The sequence below is a fragment of the Helicoverpa zea genome, chromosome 18 (genome assembly GCF_022581195.2).
Source record: "Helicoverpa zea isolate HzStark_Cry1AcR chromosome 18, ilHelZeax1.1, whole genome shotgun sequence".
NCBI classification, from domain to species: domain Eukaryota; kingdom Metazoa; phylum Arthropoda; class Insecta; order Lepidoptera; family Noctuidae; genus Helicoverpa; species Helicoverpa zea.
This window is the reverse complement of record NC_061469.1, coordinates 49,751-69,026: the sequence shown is the minus strand read 5'-3', so window position 1 is coordinate 69,026 and position 19,276 is coordinate 49,751. Positions and strand designations below refer to the sequence as shown.

The following is a 19,276-nucleotide window of genomic DNA, read 5'->3' as shown; positions in this document are numbered from 1 at the left end:
GATGACCGCCATCATAACTTGCGCGTACGCTTGTCTGTGTATTTTGGTCATTTTTGTGTAATTCCTAGCAAATAAATATTTGATTCTAGTAGACCCGCTTTCCAGTAAAAAGTATTTTGTTTAATTTTCCTGTTGTAATGTATTTCAAAGCATAACAACAAGAAAATTAAACATAACTTGTTACCGGCGAACGGGTATATTGGGAACTATGCTTATGTTTATAAATATATATAGGTACGTATACGTATGTATAGCACACGTCATATACTTCTGGTCGCAAACTCCAGATGGCGCTTCAAAGTTGCTTGCATAAAAACTGCGCGAGAGGGCTCTCTTTTTCCATAGTATTATTTTACTCTTTGATTGACACTATATATATATATATAGTTGACATATGTAGTATGTTTATAATTTTTGTCAATAAAGGAGGATCGAATGAATCTTTATTGAAATAAATCTTGTCGCCAAGAAAAGCCACGTAGAACTCGAGGATAGAAGCTGCTGCAGTTTATTATGGCATATTTGTTAATAGTGCGAGAAAGCTTAGTGTATTAGATAGAAGTCGGTGTGATTGTGTCATAAACATAAGCGCGCGCTAGGCGTGAGCGGGTGTCGTGCTTAGATGAGGTGGTGGCGGGTCGCGGGCTGCGGCCAGTGACGGCGCCATGGAGAGTCACTCCGACTCGGAGCGCGAGCGAGCCGCGTCAGTGTCTCTCGTCCTGCTGCCGGCGTGTGCTCGCGACGCGTTACTCATTGTGCCGTGTTCACAGGTCCGGCGACAACAGCGCTGCTGAGGGAGATGGAGACCGAGGACGCTACAGGTAACATGCAACACTCGCCATGCATTCCTTCCTCCGAGCCTTTTTCCCAAACTATGTTGGGGTCGGCTTCCAGTCTAACCGGATGTAGCTGAGTACCAGTGCTTTACAAGGAGTGGTGGCTGCCCCATTTGACACCCTCAACCCAGTTACCCGGGCAACCCAATACCCCTTGGTTAGACTGAACTTGGTTAGACTGGTGTCAGACTTACGGATGTTCAGTGACAGCTGGGACCTACAGTTTAACGTGCCATCCGAAACACAGTCATTGGTGTCTAAGAAATACTTAGAAAGAACATACAAACTTAGAAAAGCTGCATTGGTACTTGCCTAACCTGGAATCGAACCCGCACCCTCATACTCGAGAGGTTGGTTCTTTGCCCACTAGGCCACCACAACTTTTTTTTTTGTATGCATTGCCTTTACATATTCAGCACTAAATAATAAATGGCATCCAGCCCGATTTCAGCCGCGGTGGCTGTTCTCATATAACGGGATGAGCCAGCCGCACAGACACATATGCACTCCCTCGTGCCTTCACTCTCATAACTTGATGGATAAACCAACACCACCAAAAATCAGGGGTCTGTGGGTCATCTTAGGCAGGCAAAGGGCCGACATTAACATGCTTTCAGATGCATAGGTGTATCAATCACCATCTTCCAGACTCGGGGCTACTTGTTGTGTAAGTTTCTAAAACCTATCAAGTGATTTTGACCCAACCTGGGAATAAAATCTCATGCACAGCAGTGGCACGTACCACCAGTACACTAACTAGGCTAAGTCTGTAGATAACACACGTATTGAACTATTTATTTCTCTTTGTCACTTGAATCAATGTTAAAATTGTATTGGAATTGTTATTGTTGAAGTGCATTACTAGTATGTAGTGGCAACTGTTATTGAGCCTATTGAATCAAACTCATTGTATTTTCAAGAATGAACAATATCTGATACTTGCAGAAGAAATTCAAGTCTCTCTGCTTTGTGTGCCTTAGAGTAAAGTTGTGATAAAAAATTAGCCATTAAAAAAACACTATTTTGCTTTGGTCTCGAAATATGCTCCTCTTTTTTCCATGTGGGAAATAATTTTTCTATTCATGAAGAATTTTTGAATCCAGTTTTGGGTATGGGGTACAAATGAAACAAGAAGAAATACTTTTAATTGTTTTTTCTTTTTTTCTGTGTAATTAAGCAGAGCTAGAGGGATATTGGAGCAGAGTCGCACAAGACATGGCGCAATGGAAGGAGTTGGAGGACGCCTATGCCAAGAGGTACACCGAGATAAGGGATACCATCTAAATGTGGTAGATTATGCAAGTTGTAACTGTAAAACGATATCTTGGAAATAAAGACTATTATTATTATTATCTTGTATGTCTCTACCAGACCTCGGGACAGTCCCGGATTTTTGGGAGGCGAACGTGGGGCCGAAGCCAACACGCTTTGAGACGCCCTTTTGACACAACTTTTATGAAATGGTGACACAAAACCAACGAGTATCCCTGTATACACTATAGAAATGTACCCAAGGACAATCCCCGGTTCTGTGCAACTATTGCTAACTATGGATGAAAACTACTTGGGCTATTATGATGGGGTGCTAATGGACTAGGAATGGGGAAACTACGGGAACTATGGCACCTGCCGATGACAATGTATTAAATACATGTAAAAATGGCAGGTGGAGACTCGCCACCTCACTTACTGGGCCCCCGGGAATCAGTCGCTAAATCGCAACAAGGGGGCAACAGGTACATGAGCGGCTGAAGGGTGAGGATACCTCGGCGGACTTGAAACGCAGATCACGCGCTCCCTGTGGGTCCAGCATCACCGGCCCACTCGCCACTTACCACGAGGCACCTACCCTCCGAGCAGAGCTGCTAACCTTGCTCTAGCGACTCCACTCTGACCGGCCGATGAAGGCAAGCCAAGAGGCGGGAGACCTATCCCCCGTCATGCTTCACTCCGGCAGGCCGGAGATGGAGGACAGTATACTCTCCCTGGAGCACTCGGATATATAGCCCCGCGGGGTCGTTACTCCCCATCAACCGCCACAGATGCCCTGCGGGGAAAATAAGCAAAACATGTGCTCTTTACAATACAATAAAAATATCACAACTCGTATCATTTTTTTTTTCAGTTTAAAATGATAAAATGAAAAAGTTTGCTCTTACTGAGACACTCTTCATTAATAGGATCAGTTACAAACTACTATATTATAAATTTCTATGCACAATATGCACAAAGTTGAACTATTTTATTAAAGAATGATCATTTTGTGTGTAGAATATGTTATGTATCATAAATGCATGAGTACAATAGTTATCGCGATGTCTCGTGTGGGTGCAGCCTGATGGTGCGGTGCGCGTCGCAGTCGTCGCTGGACGAGTCGTCGCAGCGCGCGGCGGCGGGTGCGGGCGGCGGCGGCGGCGGGCCCGCGCATGCGCAGCGCCTGCTGGCGGCGCTGGCGCGGCTGCGGCGCGACGCGGCGCTGTGCGACGTGCGCCTGCTGGCCCGCGCCGACCCCGCCGCGCCGCCCGGCCCGCCGCTGCCCGCGCACCGCGCCGTGCTGGCCGCCGCCTCGCCCTACTTCCACGCCATGTTCACGCAGTTCGACGAGAGCACGCAGCCCGAGGTCACCATCCAGGTGCGCTCCGCCCCGCTCGCCCCACCCGCCCCGCCGCCGCCCCGCTCGCTCCCCGCCCGCGCTCACCGCCACCTGCCGTTCTGTTGCAGAACGTGGAGCCGCAGGCGCTGGAGACCATCGTGGAGTACGTGTACGCGCCCGAGTCGCTGGTGATCTCGGAGGACAACGTGCAGGGGCTGCTGGCGGCGGCGTCGCTGCTGCAGGTGTCGGGCGTGCGGGCGGCGTGCTGCGTGTTCCTGGCGGGCGCGCTGCAGCCCGACAACGCGCTCGGCATCCGCGCCTTCGCCGAGCTGCACGCCTGCGCCGACCTCAGCCTGGCCGCCGCGCGCTTCATCGAGAACCGCTTCGTGGAGGTGCTGGACACCGAGGAGTTTCTGGCGCTGGCGCCCGACACGCTGGCGCAGCTGCTGGACAACGACCGCATCACGGTGCCCAGCGAGGAGGTGATCCTGGACGCCGTGGTGCGCTGGATGCAGCAGGCGCCGGGCCCGCGGGCGCCGCACCTGGGCGAGCTGCTCGAGCACGTGCGCCTGCCGCTGCTGGCGCGGGACGCGCTGGTGGCCCGCGCCGCCGCCGAGCCGCTGGCCAGCGCCGGCCTGCGCGTCAAGGACCTGGTCATCGAGGCGCTGTCCTACCACCTCATGCGGCCCGAGCGCCGCGCCGCCTGCGCCGCCGCCTGCGCCCGCGCCCGCCCCCGCCAGCCGCCGCGGGCGCCCAAGGCGCTGCTGGTGGTGGGCGGCCAGGCGCCCAAGGCCATCCGCGACGTGGAGGCCTACCACCTGGACGCGGCCCGCTGGCGGCCCGCCGCCGACCTGCTCACGCGCCGCTGCCGCGCCGGCCTGGCCGTCGTGGGCGGCAAGGTCTACGCCGTCGGCGGCTTCAACGGTAACGTATCTCTAGCGTGGCGATCCACGACTGCTTTGTAAATTGTAGGGTTCTGTACCCAAATGTTAAACCACATTATATAAAACGTTATGAATATACGTCTTCGTGTACGATTTCGACTCAGGACGTTATAGTGCACCAGCATTTGCGCGGACATAGGAGCACTCACTATTCCTTCACTCTCATAGTCCGATGGGACGGCAATCCCACACGACCGGAGAGAGATCAGGCGCAGAACGGACATTTTCATGCTCTCCGATGTATCAATCACCAACTTCTTGGCTACGGGCTGCTTTGTGAAACATTCTAAAACCCACACGGCGATTTCGGGCCGACCCGAATCGAACCCAAGATCTTGCGCTCCGGGGCAGTGAAATATACTAGGCTACATACACAACATGAGCGTGCGGTGTGTGCGGCAGGCACCCTGCGCGTGCGCAGCGTGGACGTGTACGACGTGGGCGCGGACACGTGGGCCGCGGGCCCGCCGCTGTGCGCGCGGCGCAGCACGCTGGGCGTGGCCGTCATCGGGCACGTCATCTACGCCGTGGGCGGCTTCGACGGCGCCACCGGGCTCAGCTCGGCCGAGGCGCTGGACACGCGCGAGGGCGTGTGGCGGCCCATCGCGCCCATGTCCACGCGTCGCTCGTCCGTGGGCGTGGGCGTGCTGGGCGGCCGCCTGTACGCCGTGGGCGGCTACGACGGCGCCTCGCGCCAGTGCCTGCAGTCCGTGGAGCGCTACGACCCCGCGGCCGACGCCTGGGAGCGCGTGGACGACATGGGCGCGCGCCGCTCGGGCTGCGGCGTGGGCGTGGTGGACGGCGCGCTGTACGCCGTCGGCGGCCACGACGGGCCCGCCGTGCGCCGCTCGGTGGAGCGCTGGGCCGGGGCCGGGTGGGTCGCCGCGCCGCCCATGCACGCCGCGCGCCGCAACGCCGCCGTGGCCGCGCACCTGGGCCGCCTGTACGTGGTGGGCGGCGACGACGGCGCCGCCAACCTCAGCTCCGTCGAGGTGTTCGACCCCGCCGCCGGCGCCTGGGCGCTGCTGCCCGCCACCATGTCGGTGGGCCGCTCCTACGCCGGCGTGGCCGTGGTGGAGCAGGCGGGCGCCTGATACCGGCCCGGGGCACCGCGCACCCCCCCGCGCGGGCCCCGCGGGCCACCTCGCGATACCCCGCCCGCCCAGCCAGACCCGGGGTGAGTCACGCGTCCGCACATCTGTCTGTCGAGGTGGGCTCTCGGTCTTAATTAGGGGCAAGTTTGAGTATCCGTATTTTACCCGAGTATTTTACATAGGACGTCGTTTTAAGTCAGTTAGGTTTTCGAATTGGACATCCGATAGTCGTCTGCTTTTGATTACGCAACCTCCGTGTAGTGGTCGGTGAGTGAAGCTGTGTGTGTGTGCGGCAGGTACGCCAACGTGGGCATGTACGGCGGCGCGGGCGGCGCGGGCAGCTCTGGAGGCGCTGGAGGAGCGGGCGGCGCGGAGGGCGCGGAGGGCGCGGGCTGGCGGCCGCTGTACGTGCAGCGCGGCGCGGAGGGCGCGGGCTGGTGGCGCGCGCAGACGCTGGAGTTCCACTCGCGCGCGGGGCGGGTGGGGCGGGGCGGGGCGCGGGGCGGGGTGCGGGGCGCGGTGTGCGCGTGGCGCGGGGTGCGGCTGTCGGCGTCGTGCGCCGCCATCGACGTGGCGCTGCCGCCCTGCGTGCTGCTGCTGCCGCGACACCCCGACCTCTCCGACTCCGACGACTGAACGCATTCCGCTACGTTATTATATACTAACATATTAAGTCTAAACAATAAATGTATCAGATCACTTTCTCTTCCATTTTATTATACCCAGGGACTTGACTCTGCTAATGTTACTTATATAGCGACGTACGATTGATGTCCAACTGAGATTCAATCACGACTCAATCGTAATTGAATTAGATGATAGCATTCCGCAATTTTTTATTGGAAATAAACATTTTTATCCTTTTCTGTGATTCAATAATGAATTGTTTGGCGTCTGTAAATGATTTACGAGTCCAATACGATTCTAGAGCAGCTACCCTGGAAACCAATGGCAGATCAATGGAATGTCACTGGAAAACGATTGGTCTTATATTAGTAGCAGAATTGCCGCTAAGAATAAAATTGCCATTGAGATGCAACAGATATCCAATGATTGGGGCGGGAATGAAACAAGTGCGCTAAGTGTCCTACAGGCGGCTGTCTCCGCCTGCAGCGAGCGCCGGTACCCGACGCCGGCCACCGGAGCACAGCGCAGCCTCATGCTGACTACTCACCAGGGGACTGGTCATGTTCCTCGCTCTCTTCTGGGACACGATTCTCCTAATTTTACTTAAAAACATTCGATTTACGTTCGACTGCGATCCAATCCCGACTCGATTACGATTGAAACGTAAGTGGCATTCCGCTATTTTTTCTTTGAAATAAACGTTTTTATCCTTTTCTGTCATTCAATAATGAATCATTTTGTCTGAAAATGATTAGCTATTGCAATATGATTGTAGAGCAAACTACCGTATAGACCAAAATCACCAAAATAGCAGACCAATCGCAAACCAATCAAATGTCAATCGAATACGATTGGTCTTTTATTAGTAGCAGAATGCCCGATATGGTTAAAACTGCTATTACGATCATATTGCGATTTGATTTCTATTAGATTTTGACATTATTAACTTAGGAGAATCGGGCCCCTGGCTTACCTAACTAATGACGGGAATTTAGTTTTCTGTGATTGTAATGAGACGTATAGCTAATGTGGCACGGGGCTAATAGCTCATGTGACGACTTCACTTTGACCTACAGATCTTGTTAGCAGTACAATACGCAGTAGTGGCATGAGAGCGCGGGCCCGTGTGTACGCAAGTGCCGCGCGGGCGCCGCTCGCCGCCAGTCCGCGCCCGGCCGCCGCGCGCCTCGCACGTGTCCCGCCGCTCTGTCGCCCACTAACGGCACACCTGCCGCGCGCCGCTGACGGGCCTTACTTTATGCTTCGCATCATTACATGTCATTCATAACCTCGCGGTGACTAGCTGAGCTAACATTGTACTATAGGCTACTACTATATTAAGTACCTACATACCTGTACGTAAGTACCAACACAGACTAGCGAATACAAATGACTAGTGTACTTACATACGAGTATGTCACGTTACAATTCGTGGTTTACCCGAGTGCCCAACTGTACACCATATTTTGCAAAGTTTTTCTCATAACGACTAAACTTCGTTCGTAAGCCGCGGTTCGAAGAACCCGTATTACTGTAAGCTGGCTTAGTAATTAAGTAGTGTTGACCGTTGAGTGCGTTGAGTGCCAAAACACTGTATTTGTAACGTGTCGGTGATGTGTGCAGTGTGATGCGCGCCGAGTTGCGCCACGGCAGGCGATGCCGCGGCGCGCACTTGTATGCGCATCACGCTCGGCTGCCTCCAGCCCTAGTTGCGCCATGTCCGTCCGTCAGGGTCTCCGCGATTAAACCGCACCAGAACTTCTGTCGACGTCACTCGCACAAATACTGCCCCAATAAAACAATACTGAAGCAACGTAAACAGCGAATGATGAAGAAACGCGCCAACTCGTTGTCGGAGTCGCGAGGGCCAGCCCTCGAGCGGGTGCTGCCTTGCTGCCGCGATGTCAGTGCGGAGGATCTCGTGTCACTGCTCTTCCCGCAGGGTGCGCCTGCTGCCTGACGTGTCAAAAAAAGACAATAGTTATTTATTGGGTATACTATAGCTTTGCACTCTTGCAAAGTTGCTTTTTTACCGCGCGCTCAATTGACTGAGCAAGCTTTGGATGACTAAGCAAGAGTAGGATTCTAAAATTGAAACAGCGTAGCGAATGTTTTAAAAATTTGAATCCTGAGCGACAGCGAGGGAATCAAAAGAGCACAAGGTGAACAATCTTTGCATTCGAGTGTAACCAGAAGAGAAAATAAAAAAATATTTATTGACACAACACAAAAAAATACACACATAGAATAAAAAATACAAAAAACAAAATGCTGCGCCAAATAGGTCCCGTTCAGCATTATGCCAGATAGCTAGTGCCTGACGCTGGTTTTCAATTGGACCTATGAGTAGTTGTGGGTGTCAATCGGTACCTACTTACAACACGTTACTTTTCATCCCTCCTCATCGAAGAAATTATTTAAATGATAATAATGCTAAATTCGCAAGACGGCTGGCAGGAGCTGGATGCGAGAAGCCGAAAATCGATCTCAGTGGCGTGCACTTAGAGAGGCCTATGTCCAGCAGTGGACTGCGATAGGTTGTTGATGATGATGATGATGAATGCAAAATAAGCGCGTTAAAAAAGATTTGACGCGCGCATATTTATATCAAATTAAAAAGAAGTACCCATATTAAATTTATAGCACTATTTTAAGCAGTAGTTTATTTGTTTACTACTAGCCGTTTTCCCGCGGTTACACCCGCGTCCCGTGGTTACTACTGCGATAAAATATTTATTTATTATTATCAACTTACGACTATTAGTACAGGAACTTATCCTAATGCAATAAATATATAAAATAAATAGCGTAGACAAATTATAACTAACATTCTAAAAAACTAATCAAAATATAATCATACCTTAGAACTAATCATAATCACATAATACACATAAAGTAGCCCTTGTGAATTCAGTCAGTGAGCAGGAAAACAGATCAATTTGTCCAGCGACCGTGTTGAGCGTGCGCAGCGCCCGCGTGAGCGGCGCCAATATAGCCTATGGCACTCAGGAACATTGTAGCTAGCAGCTAAAATCCGACCAGCGCTAAAATCAGAGCTAAAATCCGATCAGTTTGTATGCAGGGGGTAATCTTTGGATTACCCCCTACATACAAACTTACAAATACCTCTTTATAATATTAGTATAGATTCAGGTATTTGGTTAAAACGTTTTATGAAGATTGTCACAAATGAAACCTATTATTACACGATGGTCTAAATTCAAATCAATTTAATAGTCAATTGGGAACCAGGAACTCTTAGTTGCTCCTCTCCCGAGGCGGAGGGTATCCATGACGATTTCCCCCCTATAAAAAAAATAACATTTTAGGGGCGGATTTGTTGAAAAGTCATGGAAAATGAACAAGGGTTCACTGAAATATTTTTTGATACTGTTAATATTTTCGGAAAAGCTCCGCAAGTTAAATGTGTCCGGCGTATTCTGTAGGTGGCACAAATCGCTTGGGTACTCGTGCTAGCCGTAGCATATGAGTGGCGCAGTGTGCTCTCCATGCAACGCTGCAGTAGGTATTCTAAGACGCTTCGAACCAGACTGCTGTACGGGTGTACTATGCCAAATCGAATGACAAATAATCGAATGCCAATTGATCGACCACTATAAATCGAAATTCTAAATACTCGAACATTCATAATATCGAATGGTTATTAAATCGAACATTCAATACATCGAGTGTTCAAAATATCGGATTTTCGTTTTATCGAGCGTTAAATGCATCGCATATTCATCCTATCGAAAAATCTTTATTTTTTATGAATACAAGAAAAACTCAAAATTTACTAATAAATCACATATTAATCTTTAATTCTTTTCTTTTAAAGGTACATTTTAAAATTTTGTGTGAATTGAAAAGGCAAACGCGGTATTGGGAAGACCTACTTTACAAAAAAGAGGCAAAGGGGATGAAAAAATGTTAAATAATAAAAACTACATTAAAATTTATAAATTATTCATAAATTATGAGTTTTTCTTGTATTCACAAAAAATATAGATTTTTCGATAGGATGAATATGCGATGCATTTAACGCTCGATCAAACGAAAATTCGATATTTTGAACACTCGATGTATTGAATGTTCGATTTAATAACCATTTGATATTATGAATGTTCGAGTATTTAGAATTTCGATTTATAGTGGTCGATCAATTGGCATTCGATTATTTGTCATTCGATTTGGCATAGTACACCCGTACAGCAGTCTGGTTCGAAGCGTCTTAGGGTGCGTCCACATCTGGCGAATGCGCCGCGAATGCGCAGCACGCGAGCCGATCGCGAGCTGTCCGCGAGCTGCGCGCGTGCAGTCACTGCAATAGTTCGGTGCGCCTCTTTAGCGCAACTCACGCAAGGCTCGTATAGAGCGCGCGAGCGGCGCGCGATCTGCGCGCAATCAGTTCTCGCCCTTACAGTTCCGTATATTGGCTCAGTACTATCGAAGATGGCAGACGTCGCGCGCCGCCTGCGCGCCGCTCGCGTGCGGCGCTTAGGTCGCGCGCGAGCTGCGCGCGGGCCAAGCAGAAGCGGCGCACGAACAAAAATGCACGCGCGCAGCTCGCGGACAGCTCGCGATCGGCTCGCGTGCTGCGCATTCGCGGCGCATTCGCCAGATGTGGACGCACCCTTAGAATACCTACTGCAGCGTTGCATGGAGAGCACACTGCGCCACTCATATGATGTTGTCGAAATGAGGTATAAGCTGACTTTTCTATCGAAAAGTACTCCTAGGTGTTTGATTGTTTCTAGTTCTTGGTTCTTGTACTTTAAGTTGTCTTATGGAGTATTCTGTACTTATGTAGTTATTCAACCTAGTAAACTCTACGTGATAACATTTGTCTGGATTTAATTGCATTCTATTATTATTTTAACACCATTCCATCACGTAAAAAAATAATGTTGAAGTCGTCCTGTATAAGCTTATTTCATATATGAATCGAAATCAGAATCAAAAGTCATTTATTCAAAGTAGGCTGAAAATGAGCACTTTCAGAAGGTCAGAACAATGTCAGACGTCCATAGTAACTTAGACTCAATAAAAATATTTCATGTACAGTGAAAATTCTAACAGTTTTTTGTTTAGTCTAATGTCAGAAGCTTTTCTATGTTTTCCACTTTTGCATTGAACTTCTCAAAACCAAATTATTCCAAATTATTAAAATGAAAAACCTGAACTCGATAAACAAAATAATTACTTATTGAAATGATATTTTTTTTTGGAAAAGTTCTAGATAACAATCAAATATTTTATAAGAAGTTAGTATTTTATATTTAAATAGTTGTAGTAAAGAACTTTGTGTCCGTGAGAATTCAGTTTTAAAAGTTGATTGAGTGGGCCGAAACCTGACATTGTTCTTTACAAAATACGGCCCCCGAAACGCCTGCCCTTCACCACTTCCTATTTGCTTTTGCTGGGCAGAAGTGGTGGAGCAAACTCCCTAGCAACACAATTCTGTCTATATGGTTTGAAGAAACGTATACAAAATATTAAAAATATTATTCAACATTGTATACATTTGTATTTACCAAAAAAAATACAATTAAATATTTAATCATGTTGGCTAGTACACATCTTACCCATGCCAACAATCTTACCAAACAAAAAAGAAATGTGTTAAAAAAGAGAGAACAAAAAAAATTATAATGCCTCCGTTCAGTGAAAATAGGTATAGTTTTGGGGCATACCCATCGTAATGTGAAACAGTTTTCATAAAAATAATTTTACATCATAAAAAATGAAAACGGTGAACTAGGACTACAGTTAAAACCATCAACCAATCGTTCGAGCAAACTTCAGATCATCGACATAGAAAAGGCTCGGAAACATTGAGGTAGATCGTAATAAAAATAATAAACAATATCGGAGCTCAATGCGAACCTTGAGGAGCGCCAGAGGCTATTATGTATTCTGATGACTTCAATCCGTTCACAACGACGTAGAAATCGCGTTCGGTTAGGTTAGTCGCACTTCGATTCAAACCATTCTACTAAGGACCCGCATACACCGTCAGCTGCAAGTTTGTATATCAATATGTCATGCCATACAAACTTGCAATATGTCCCATGGGATATATTGTCAAATGCCTTACTGAAGTCTGTATATTATAAAATGTAATATTTATATTATACAACTCATTTACAATTCCAATCATTTTGGAATTTGTTTCAAAGTTGATCCAGTTTAAAATTTCCAAGTTTTCGTACCTTCACAGGGTAACAAAATCGAACAAGAGGAATATCCGTGTAAATAAAATAAATTCTATCTATAACATGAAGCACAGGTTAGGTTCATAAGTGCACGCTATGTAGAGTGACGCAGTGACAGTGACGTGTGATGCCATGAGGAAGTTCATGCGCACGCGCGCGGCCGACGCGCCCCCCTCCCCGCCCCCCTCGCCGCCGCGCGCCCCCTCCCGCGCCCCGCACCGACCGCCCCGCGCCAACGGACACGCTGGTGAGTGAGCTTCACCCATTCAGCATAGACAATCACTTTGTGCTGCCTTCATCATCATCATCTTCCGAGTCTTTTCCCAACCATGTTGGGGTCGGCTTCCAGTCTAACCGAATGGCTGAGTTCCAGTGTGCCACAAGAAGTGACTGCCCTGTCTGACCTCCTCAACCCAGTTATCCGGGTAACCGAATACCCCTTGGTTAGACTGGTGTCAGACTTACTGGCTTCAGACTACCCGTAACGACTGCAGAATATGTTCACTGACAGCCGAGACCTACAGTTTAACGTGCCATCCGAAACACAGTCATTGGTGTCTAAGGTACACTCAGAAAGTACATATAAACTTAGAAAAGTTCCATTGGTACTTGCCTGACCTGGAATCGAAACCAAACACTCATTCATACTCGAGAGGTTGGTTCTTTACCCACGAGGACTGGTGCTGCCTTTATGTGCCGCTTTATGTTCCAAGTTAACGCCACTAGGAGAGGCGCGAGCAACGCTACACCACCGCCGCCGCCAAGTCTCTTCATGGTCTTTACATTTTCTAAAAACTCTAAGCATCTAAACAGAATCCTGTAGGCTAGGTACATTGTTCTAGTCGGAGGCTAATAGTGTTGGTTGCAGGCGGCGTGACGTCACGCGGCTACGCGGCGTCGTGCGCCGAGCCGCCGAGCTCCTCCCTGTCCGGGTGAGTGTCTGCGTGTGTGTCGGCGTGTGTGTCGGCGTGTGTGTCGGCGTGCGTGACGCGTGCGTGTGTTGCAGGGCGCCGCTGTTCGAGGACGCAGAGTTCTGCGGCGCGCGCGCGCTCGGCGACGCGAGCCTGGCGCGCCGCGTGCACTGGCCGCGCCCGCACGTGCGTACCGCATGCAGCCCCATCACCACAACACTAACAACTTCACCCTAATCCATTGCTGTTTCACCCACTCTAACCTGGTGCAATGTACGACATAATACTTATGTCCATCGGCGAAACGAATCATTTCTTGTTACTAGGCTTTGGGCATAAGTCAAATGCAAAGATAGCTAAATCCTCATTCCTTGAATCTGCACACAGCGGCGCCTTCTGCACAGTGAGCGCGGCTGAGCGGCTCGCGACACACAACGGGACCCGCTTCCGGCGCGTGCTGCGTGCGCCGATGTGACTCACTTCCTACATACTAACTACTATTGCGATATCAGTGCACGACATATACGATCCCCAACATTATCCACCCGAGCGCGAGGCTCGGCGCGTCGCAACAAAGACATCAACGCGCGCGCCTCTGTGCGGACAGTTAGCTAGTGTGCCGCTACGTGTACGCAGGAGCTGTGTGCGGCGCCGCGCTTCCGCGGGGACGGCGCGGGCGGCGAGGAGGCGGCGCGCTGGACGCCGCCGGGGGGCGCGGGTGGCGCGGGAGGCGCGGGTGGCGCGGGTGGCGCGGCGCTGAGCGGCGCGGCGGCGGCGCTGGCGCACTTGCCGCGCCTCATGGACCGCGTCGTGCCGCCGCAGAGCTTCCGTGACCACTACTCCGGCGCCTTCCGGTACACATCTGCTTCCATTCTCATAGGATCATAGGAAGAAGCTAAATTTATTTATTTACTAGCTGTTGCCCGCGACTTCGTCTGCGTGGGCAATATAGAATCGTCAAAATAATACTTATCCCGTAGGTGCATTTTTTCACGTGACAATATAATTAGGTTTACTACTTAGCAGCCCCACAGATTCATCGATCAAGGTTGTGTTGTGGATGTGTGACCATTTATCTAAACAAAAGAAGTACCTAAAGTTTTGTGACGTTATGGAAATCTCTGGATCTAGTCAGCCAATTTGGAAAATTATTACGTATGGTGCGTAAGTAATTCTCACAGGAAACAGCTACCTATAATCTGGGTACCTATATATGCTTTGAGTCTGACAAAGCTGTCATTTTTACATTTTCTGCAGCTGCTGCGACTAATCAGAAACCACAAAGTCTGTCAGACTTATGGATAACGTCTTGTGTAATTGACTGGATTGAAGAGATCAGATAGGTAGTCGCTCTAAACAAAATATTGGTACTCGAACAGATTCGGTGATTGGAAGCCAACACCAACATATAATCTGTTTTTTTATCTCGTAGACTGACATTACCAGTGTTGTCAGTTTATTGCAAATTCTTAAATAGTGATGTGACACGACCGAAACTTAGCGTTAATAAAATCAAGTATCATTTTTTTACAATAAGTCATCCTGAAATAATGGGCTTATCCTTGATGATTGCGCATGGCTTTGCGTGGTCAGATTTCCCTGGCAGTTTGTAGCACGTCGTGCAGCCGTGCAAAATTCACGTACGTTAATTTTAAATATAAAACTTTAAATGAATATTAAATTCGTCTATTATAGATAAAAAGTTACGATTCAACGAACCGGTATCGTAAGTACAACACTGCACCAAAGAGCTAGCAACATTATTTGCAAGTGTCAATTTAGTCCACGAGATTAAAAAACAGACAATAGTTGGGGAATAGCTGGATGGATGGATGACGACATGAGTCATCAGGTTGGCGCATAGGGTAGGATAGTTTCACTCACTATGCTAGGGCGGGACTCCACCGAAATGTTTGCATTAGTTCACGAATAGGCAAAATGTACGTATCTGTGAGAGTCGATAAAAGAGAGATAAAAGATTTACTCAAAAAATCAGTCGTAAGGATCTGAATCAGTGTTCAACATCCGAAGTGTAACCGAACACTTTTGAAAAATAAGAAATAATGAATCACGAGAAACTCATTGTTGCGTTAATGTGTTTGTTGTCGTGGCGAGTGCGCATGCGTACACTTCCCACGACACACATCGCCATAGTGCCGTGCGCGCAGGTTCCGACTGTGGGTGTTCGGCGAGTGGCGCGAGGTGGTGGTGGACGACCGGCTGCCGGCGCGCGGCGCCCGCCTGCTGGCCGCCCGCGCCGCGCCCGACGACTTCACGCTGCCGCTGCTCGAGAAGGCCTACGCCAAGTGAGTGTCCGTCGCGGCTGCCGCGCACCCAGCCCTGCATCTAGACTGTACCTCGCCGCCTCCGTAGGCTGCTGGGCTCGTACGCGGCGCTGCGCGGGGCCGGCGCGGCGGGCGCGCTGGCGGCGCTGTCGGGCGGCGTGGTGCAGAGCGTGGCGCTGCGCGGGCAGGAGCGCGCGCGCACGCTGCAGCTGCTGCAGGCCGCCGTGCCGCGCGCCACGCTGCTGCTGTGCGCGCCCGCCGCCGCCGCGCCCGCCGCCGCCGTCACCGGCCTGGCGCGCGCGCCGCCCGCCACGCTGGTGCGCGTGCGCGCGGCCGCCGGACGCGGCGCGTGGCGCGGCGCGGAGTGGCGCGGCGCGTGGGCGCCGGGCGGCGCGGAGTGGCGCGCGCTGGCGCCCGCTGACCGCGACCTGCTGGCCGACGACCCCGCCGCCGGCTTCTGGTCAGTGTAACACACGCATTAAATTGTAGCCAAAGACTAAGTAGTAGCCTAGGATTACATTTACTATTTTTTTCAAAATCAAAATTCTATTCTATTCTATCATACAAGAATATAAACAGACAAGAATCCCAAAAAATTTAAGAAGTGAGTTCTGTTAGTCCTTTAATTAACACACTGGCTATTATTATTTTTTTCATTATATTTAATGTACATAACATGAACGTTGTACAGATTTATTACACTTCTGCTACACTAATATTATAAAGCTGAAGAGTTTGTTTATTTCATATAAGAAACTACTTTGATTTGAAAAAAATATTTCAATGTTAGACAGCCCATTCATTAAGAAAGGCTATCCACGGGACACGGGTGAAAAATTTTGTAAAACAGAATCCGTAGGATTTTGCTGAACATATGTTGTGTTGTATTGATAGGTAGTGACCCAAGCTATCACCCCCTGCAGTATGTCGTGCTATTTACTGGACACCCGTATAGATATACATAAGTAATATTGAAAGAATTTGTTGTGTTCCGTTTTGGTGGCGCAGGATGTCGTTCGAGGAGTTCACGCGCGTGTTCAGCCAGCTGGAGCTGGTGCACGTGGGGCCCGACGACTGGCTGCTGGAGCCCGCGCTGCAGAGCAGGCGGCCCTGGCGCGCCGTGCTGGCGCGGCGGCGCTGGCGGCCCGGCCTCAACGCGGGCGGCCCGCCCGCCTGCGCCACCGCCGGCGCCAACCCGCAGTTCCACCTGCAGATCCCGGGCGCCGCCAAGTGCCACGTGGTGGTGTCGGTCACGCAGCAGTGCGCGCCCGCGCCGCGCCGCCTGCACGCTGTCGGCTTCGCGCTGTACGCGCTGGGAGCCGGTGACGCGGCTAGCGCCCGCTGCGGCCCCGCCGAGCTGCGCGCGCTGCGGCCGCTCGACGTGACGCACGAGTCGCGCGCGCGCGAGGTGGTCGCCTTCTTCACGCTGCCGCCGGGCCGCTACCTGCTGGTGCCGCACACGCGCCGCCCGCACACGCCCGCCGCCTTCCTGCTGCGCGTGCTCACCGACGAGCCCGCCGACGTGTGGTGCGTGCCTGCCGCGCGTCGCGCCCGTCGCCCGCCCGGCCGCCGCTCACACTCCGCCTCGGACTTGCAGGGAGGTCAACGACGACAATATGATCGTGCGCGACGCGCCGGCCGAGTTCCTGCGCGACGAGCGCGCCGTGCCGAGCTGCGCGCGCGCGGCGGCGGCGCGGGCGGCGCGCGGCGCGGCGGAGCTGGACGCGGCGGCGCTGCGCGCGGCGCTGCGGCGCGAGTGGCGCGCGTGGCTGTGCGCGCGGCCGTCGCTGGCGCTGTGCCGCGCGCTGGTGGCGCTGCGCGACCCGGCGCTGGCGGGCGCGCTGGCGGCGCGGGAGCTGCCGGCGCTGCTGGCGCTGCTGGGCTACTGGCGCGCGGCGTTCCTGCGCGCGGGCGGGGCGCGGCGCTGCGGGGGGGGCGCGCACGCGAGCTCGTACCGGCTGCGCGCGCTGCTGTGGGCGGCGGGGGTGACGGCCTCCAACAAGGTGCTGGAGTGCCTGGTGCTGCGGTTCGCGCGCGGCCGCCGCCTCTCCGAGGAGGCCTACGTGATGGCGCTGGCGCGGCTGCACCTGGCGCACGGTGCGTGGGGCGGGGTGGGGCGGGGTGGGACGGGGTGGAGCGCGGGTGGGGTGCCGGAGACTAACGCACGTGCTCGTTGTTGCAGAGCGGTACCGCAGCCTGGACGTCAAGCTGAAGTGCAACCCGCTGTCGCTGGAGGAGGTGTGGCTGGGTGGGGGGAGGGGTGGGGGTGTCGCTGGCTGCACTACGGTACTAACCGCGTGTTCTGCTTGCAGATGATCCTGATGACGATCTACTCGTGAGCCGGCGGCGGCGCGACTGCGACCTTATTCATATTGATTTGTTGTTTGTTTTGTAAACAATTGTAGAATCACTGTTACATATAGTAGGTAGATAGACGATTTGTTAATATTTAATCTTATTTATTTGTTGGGCAATGTACACATCAAGTTAGAATAACCAAAGATTTTTATTGGTACCAAATAAGCAGGCACGCGCGTGTGCTGACAGTGACAGGGCTCGGACCCGCGGTGCCTGTAAGCGCCTCGTCGGCTCCATACACATAACAATGAAACTAGTGCACTGTGTAGTACAACAATCGTAGCAGTGCGAAGTAGCCCAAATTACACGAAATTGGGTTACAAGTAAAAAAAAAAGGATTGTGTCAACCGTATTGTACCATATTTTTTAAAATTCATTCTTTCATCATCATCAGCCTATAGCAGTCCACTGCTGGACATAGGCCTCTCCAAGTGCACGCCACTGAGATCGATTTTCGGCTGCTCGCATCCAGCTCCTGCCAGCCGTCTTGCGCAAGACATCACTCCACCGTGCCTGAGGACGTCCTACACTACGTTTGCCGAGGCGTGGTCTCCACTCTAGAACTCGTTTACTCCAACGGTTATCGGTTCTTCGGCTAATATGGCCAGCCTACTGCCACTTCAGCTTGCTGATTCGGTGGGCTATGTCGATGACTTTGGTTCTCTGACGGATTACCTCATTTCTGATGCGATCCCTCAGAGAAATGCCAAGCATAGCTCTTTCCATAGCCCGCTGAGCGACTTTAAACTTGTGGACCAGCCGTACCGTCAGTGTCCACGTTTCGGCTCCGTAAGTCATGACAGGTAGGACGCACTGATTGAAGACTTTTGTCTTTAGGCACTGTGGGATCGACGATGTTAGGACTCGACGTAGCTTCCCAAATGCAGCCCAACCCAACTGAATTCTCCTATTCACCTCGTCCTCAAAGTTGTTTCTACCTAACTGCAATGTCTGCCCGAGGTATACATATTTCCGAACAACTTCGAGAACGGCGCCGTGTATCGCAACCACCCACCACAACAAGTGGAGAAGTCGTTTCTTAGTGGAGAAGTCGTTTCTTCGGTACCGGCAGTCCTTTCGGAAGTGGAAAATTTCTATGGCCGGTTATACGCATCGCATGCATCTCGACCTGATCCCGGAAATGAGGATTCTAGAGCCACATTAACACGCCATTTCACCGAAGACCTGCCAGAAGTCAGCAGTGGCGAAATCGAGATCGCTCTGAGACAGCTCAAAAATGGAAAAGCCCCTGGCGAGGATGGCATTACAACAGAGCTATTAAAAGCGGGAGGTAAGCCCGTACTGGGGGAGCTCCAGAAGCTTTTTAATGCCGTCCTTTTCGAAGGGAGAACTCCAGAGGCGTGGAGTAGGAGTGTTGTCGTCCTGTTCTTCAAAAAGGGAGACAAAACCCAG

The 19,276-nt window shown here is 51.4% G+C and overlaps 3 protein-coding genes across 11 annotated transcripts; all 3 read left to right on the top strand.

Annotated features, from left to right (window-relative positions):
• The first annotated feature begins 390 nt into the window (after positions 1 to 390).
• LOC124638935 (ring canal kelch homolog) lies at positions 391 to 6,170 on the top strand. Of its 9 annotated transcripts, none has more exons than XM_047176099.1 (8): positions 391 to 531; positions 771 to 821; positions 2,017 to 2,092; positions 3,171 to 3,211; positions 3,365 to 3,468; positions 3,558 to 4,353; positions 4,776 to 5,550; positions 5,764 to 5,905. In XM_047176099.1, the coding sequence occupies exons 2-7, from the start codon at positions 800 to 802 to the stop codon at positions 5,465 to 5,467; spliced, it is 1,731 nt and encodes a 576-aa protein (XP_047032055.1). In that variant the 5' UTR covers positions 391 to 531; positions 771 to 799; the 3' UTR covers positions 5,468 to 5,550; positions 5,764 to 5,905. The 9 variants fall into 9 exon arrangements, with proteins under 9 accessions (XP_047032055.1, XP_047032053.1, XP_047032054.1 ...); XM_047176097.1 differs by having other exon boundaries at positions 2,014 to 2,092; XM_047176098.1 differs by having other exon boundaries at positions 391 to 703.
• An 830-nt stretch (positions 6,171 to 7,000) lies between these two features.
• On the top strand, positions 7,001 to 13,968 carry LOC124638908. The gene is made up of 4 exons (XM_047176057.1): positions 7,001 to 7,453; positions 12,315 to 12,556; positions 13,178 to 13,241; positions 13,316 to 13,968. The coding sequence occupies exons 2-4, from the start codon at positions 12,442 to 12,444 to the stop codon at positions 13,455 to 13,457; spliced, it is 321 nt and encodes a 106-aa protein (XP_047032013.1). The 5' UTR covers positions 7,001 to 7,453; positions 12,315 to 12,441; the 3' UTR covers positions 13,458 to 13,968.
• On the top strand, positions 13,492 to 18,001 carry LOC124639095 (calpain-11-like). The gene is made up of 8 exons (XM_047176324.1): positions 13,492 to 13,623; positions 13,857 to 14,074; positions 15,389 to 15,526; positions 15,594 to 15,965; positions 16,514 to 17,032; positions 17,103 to 17,602; positions 17,688 to 17,743; positions 17,818 to 18,001. The coding sequence occupies exons 1-8, from the start codon at positions 13,492 to 13,494 to the stop codon at positions 17,842 to 17,844; spliced, it is 1,962 nt and encodes a 653-aa protein (XP_047032280.1). The 3' UTR covers positions 17,845 to 18,001.
• Positions 18,002 to 19,276: the final 1,275 nt, after the last annotated feature.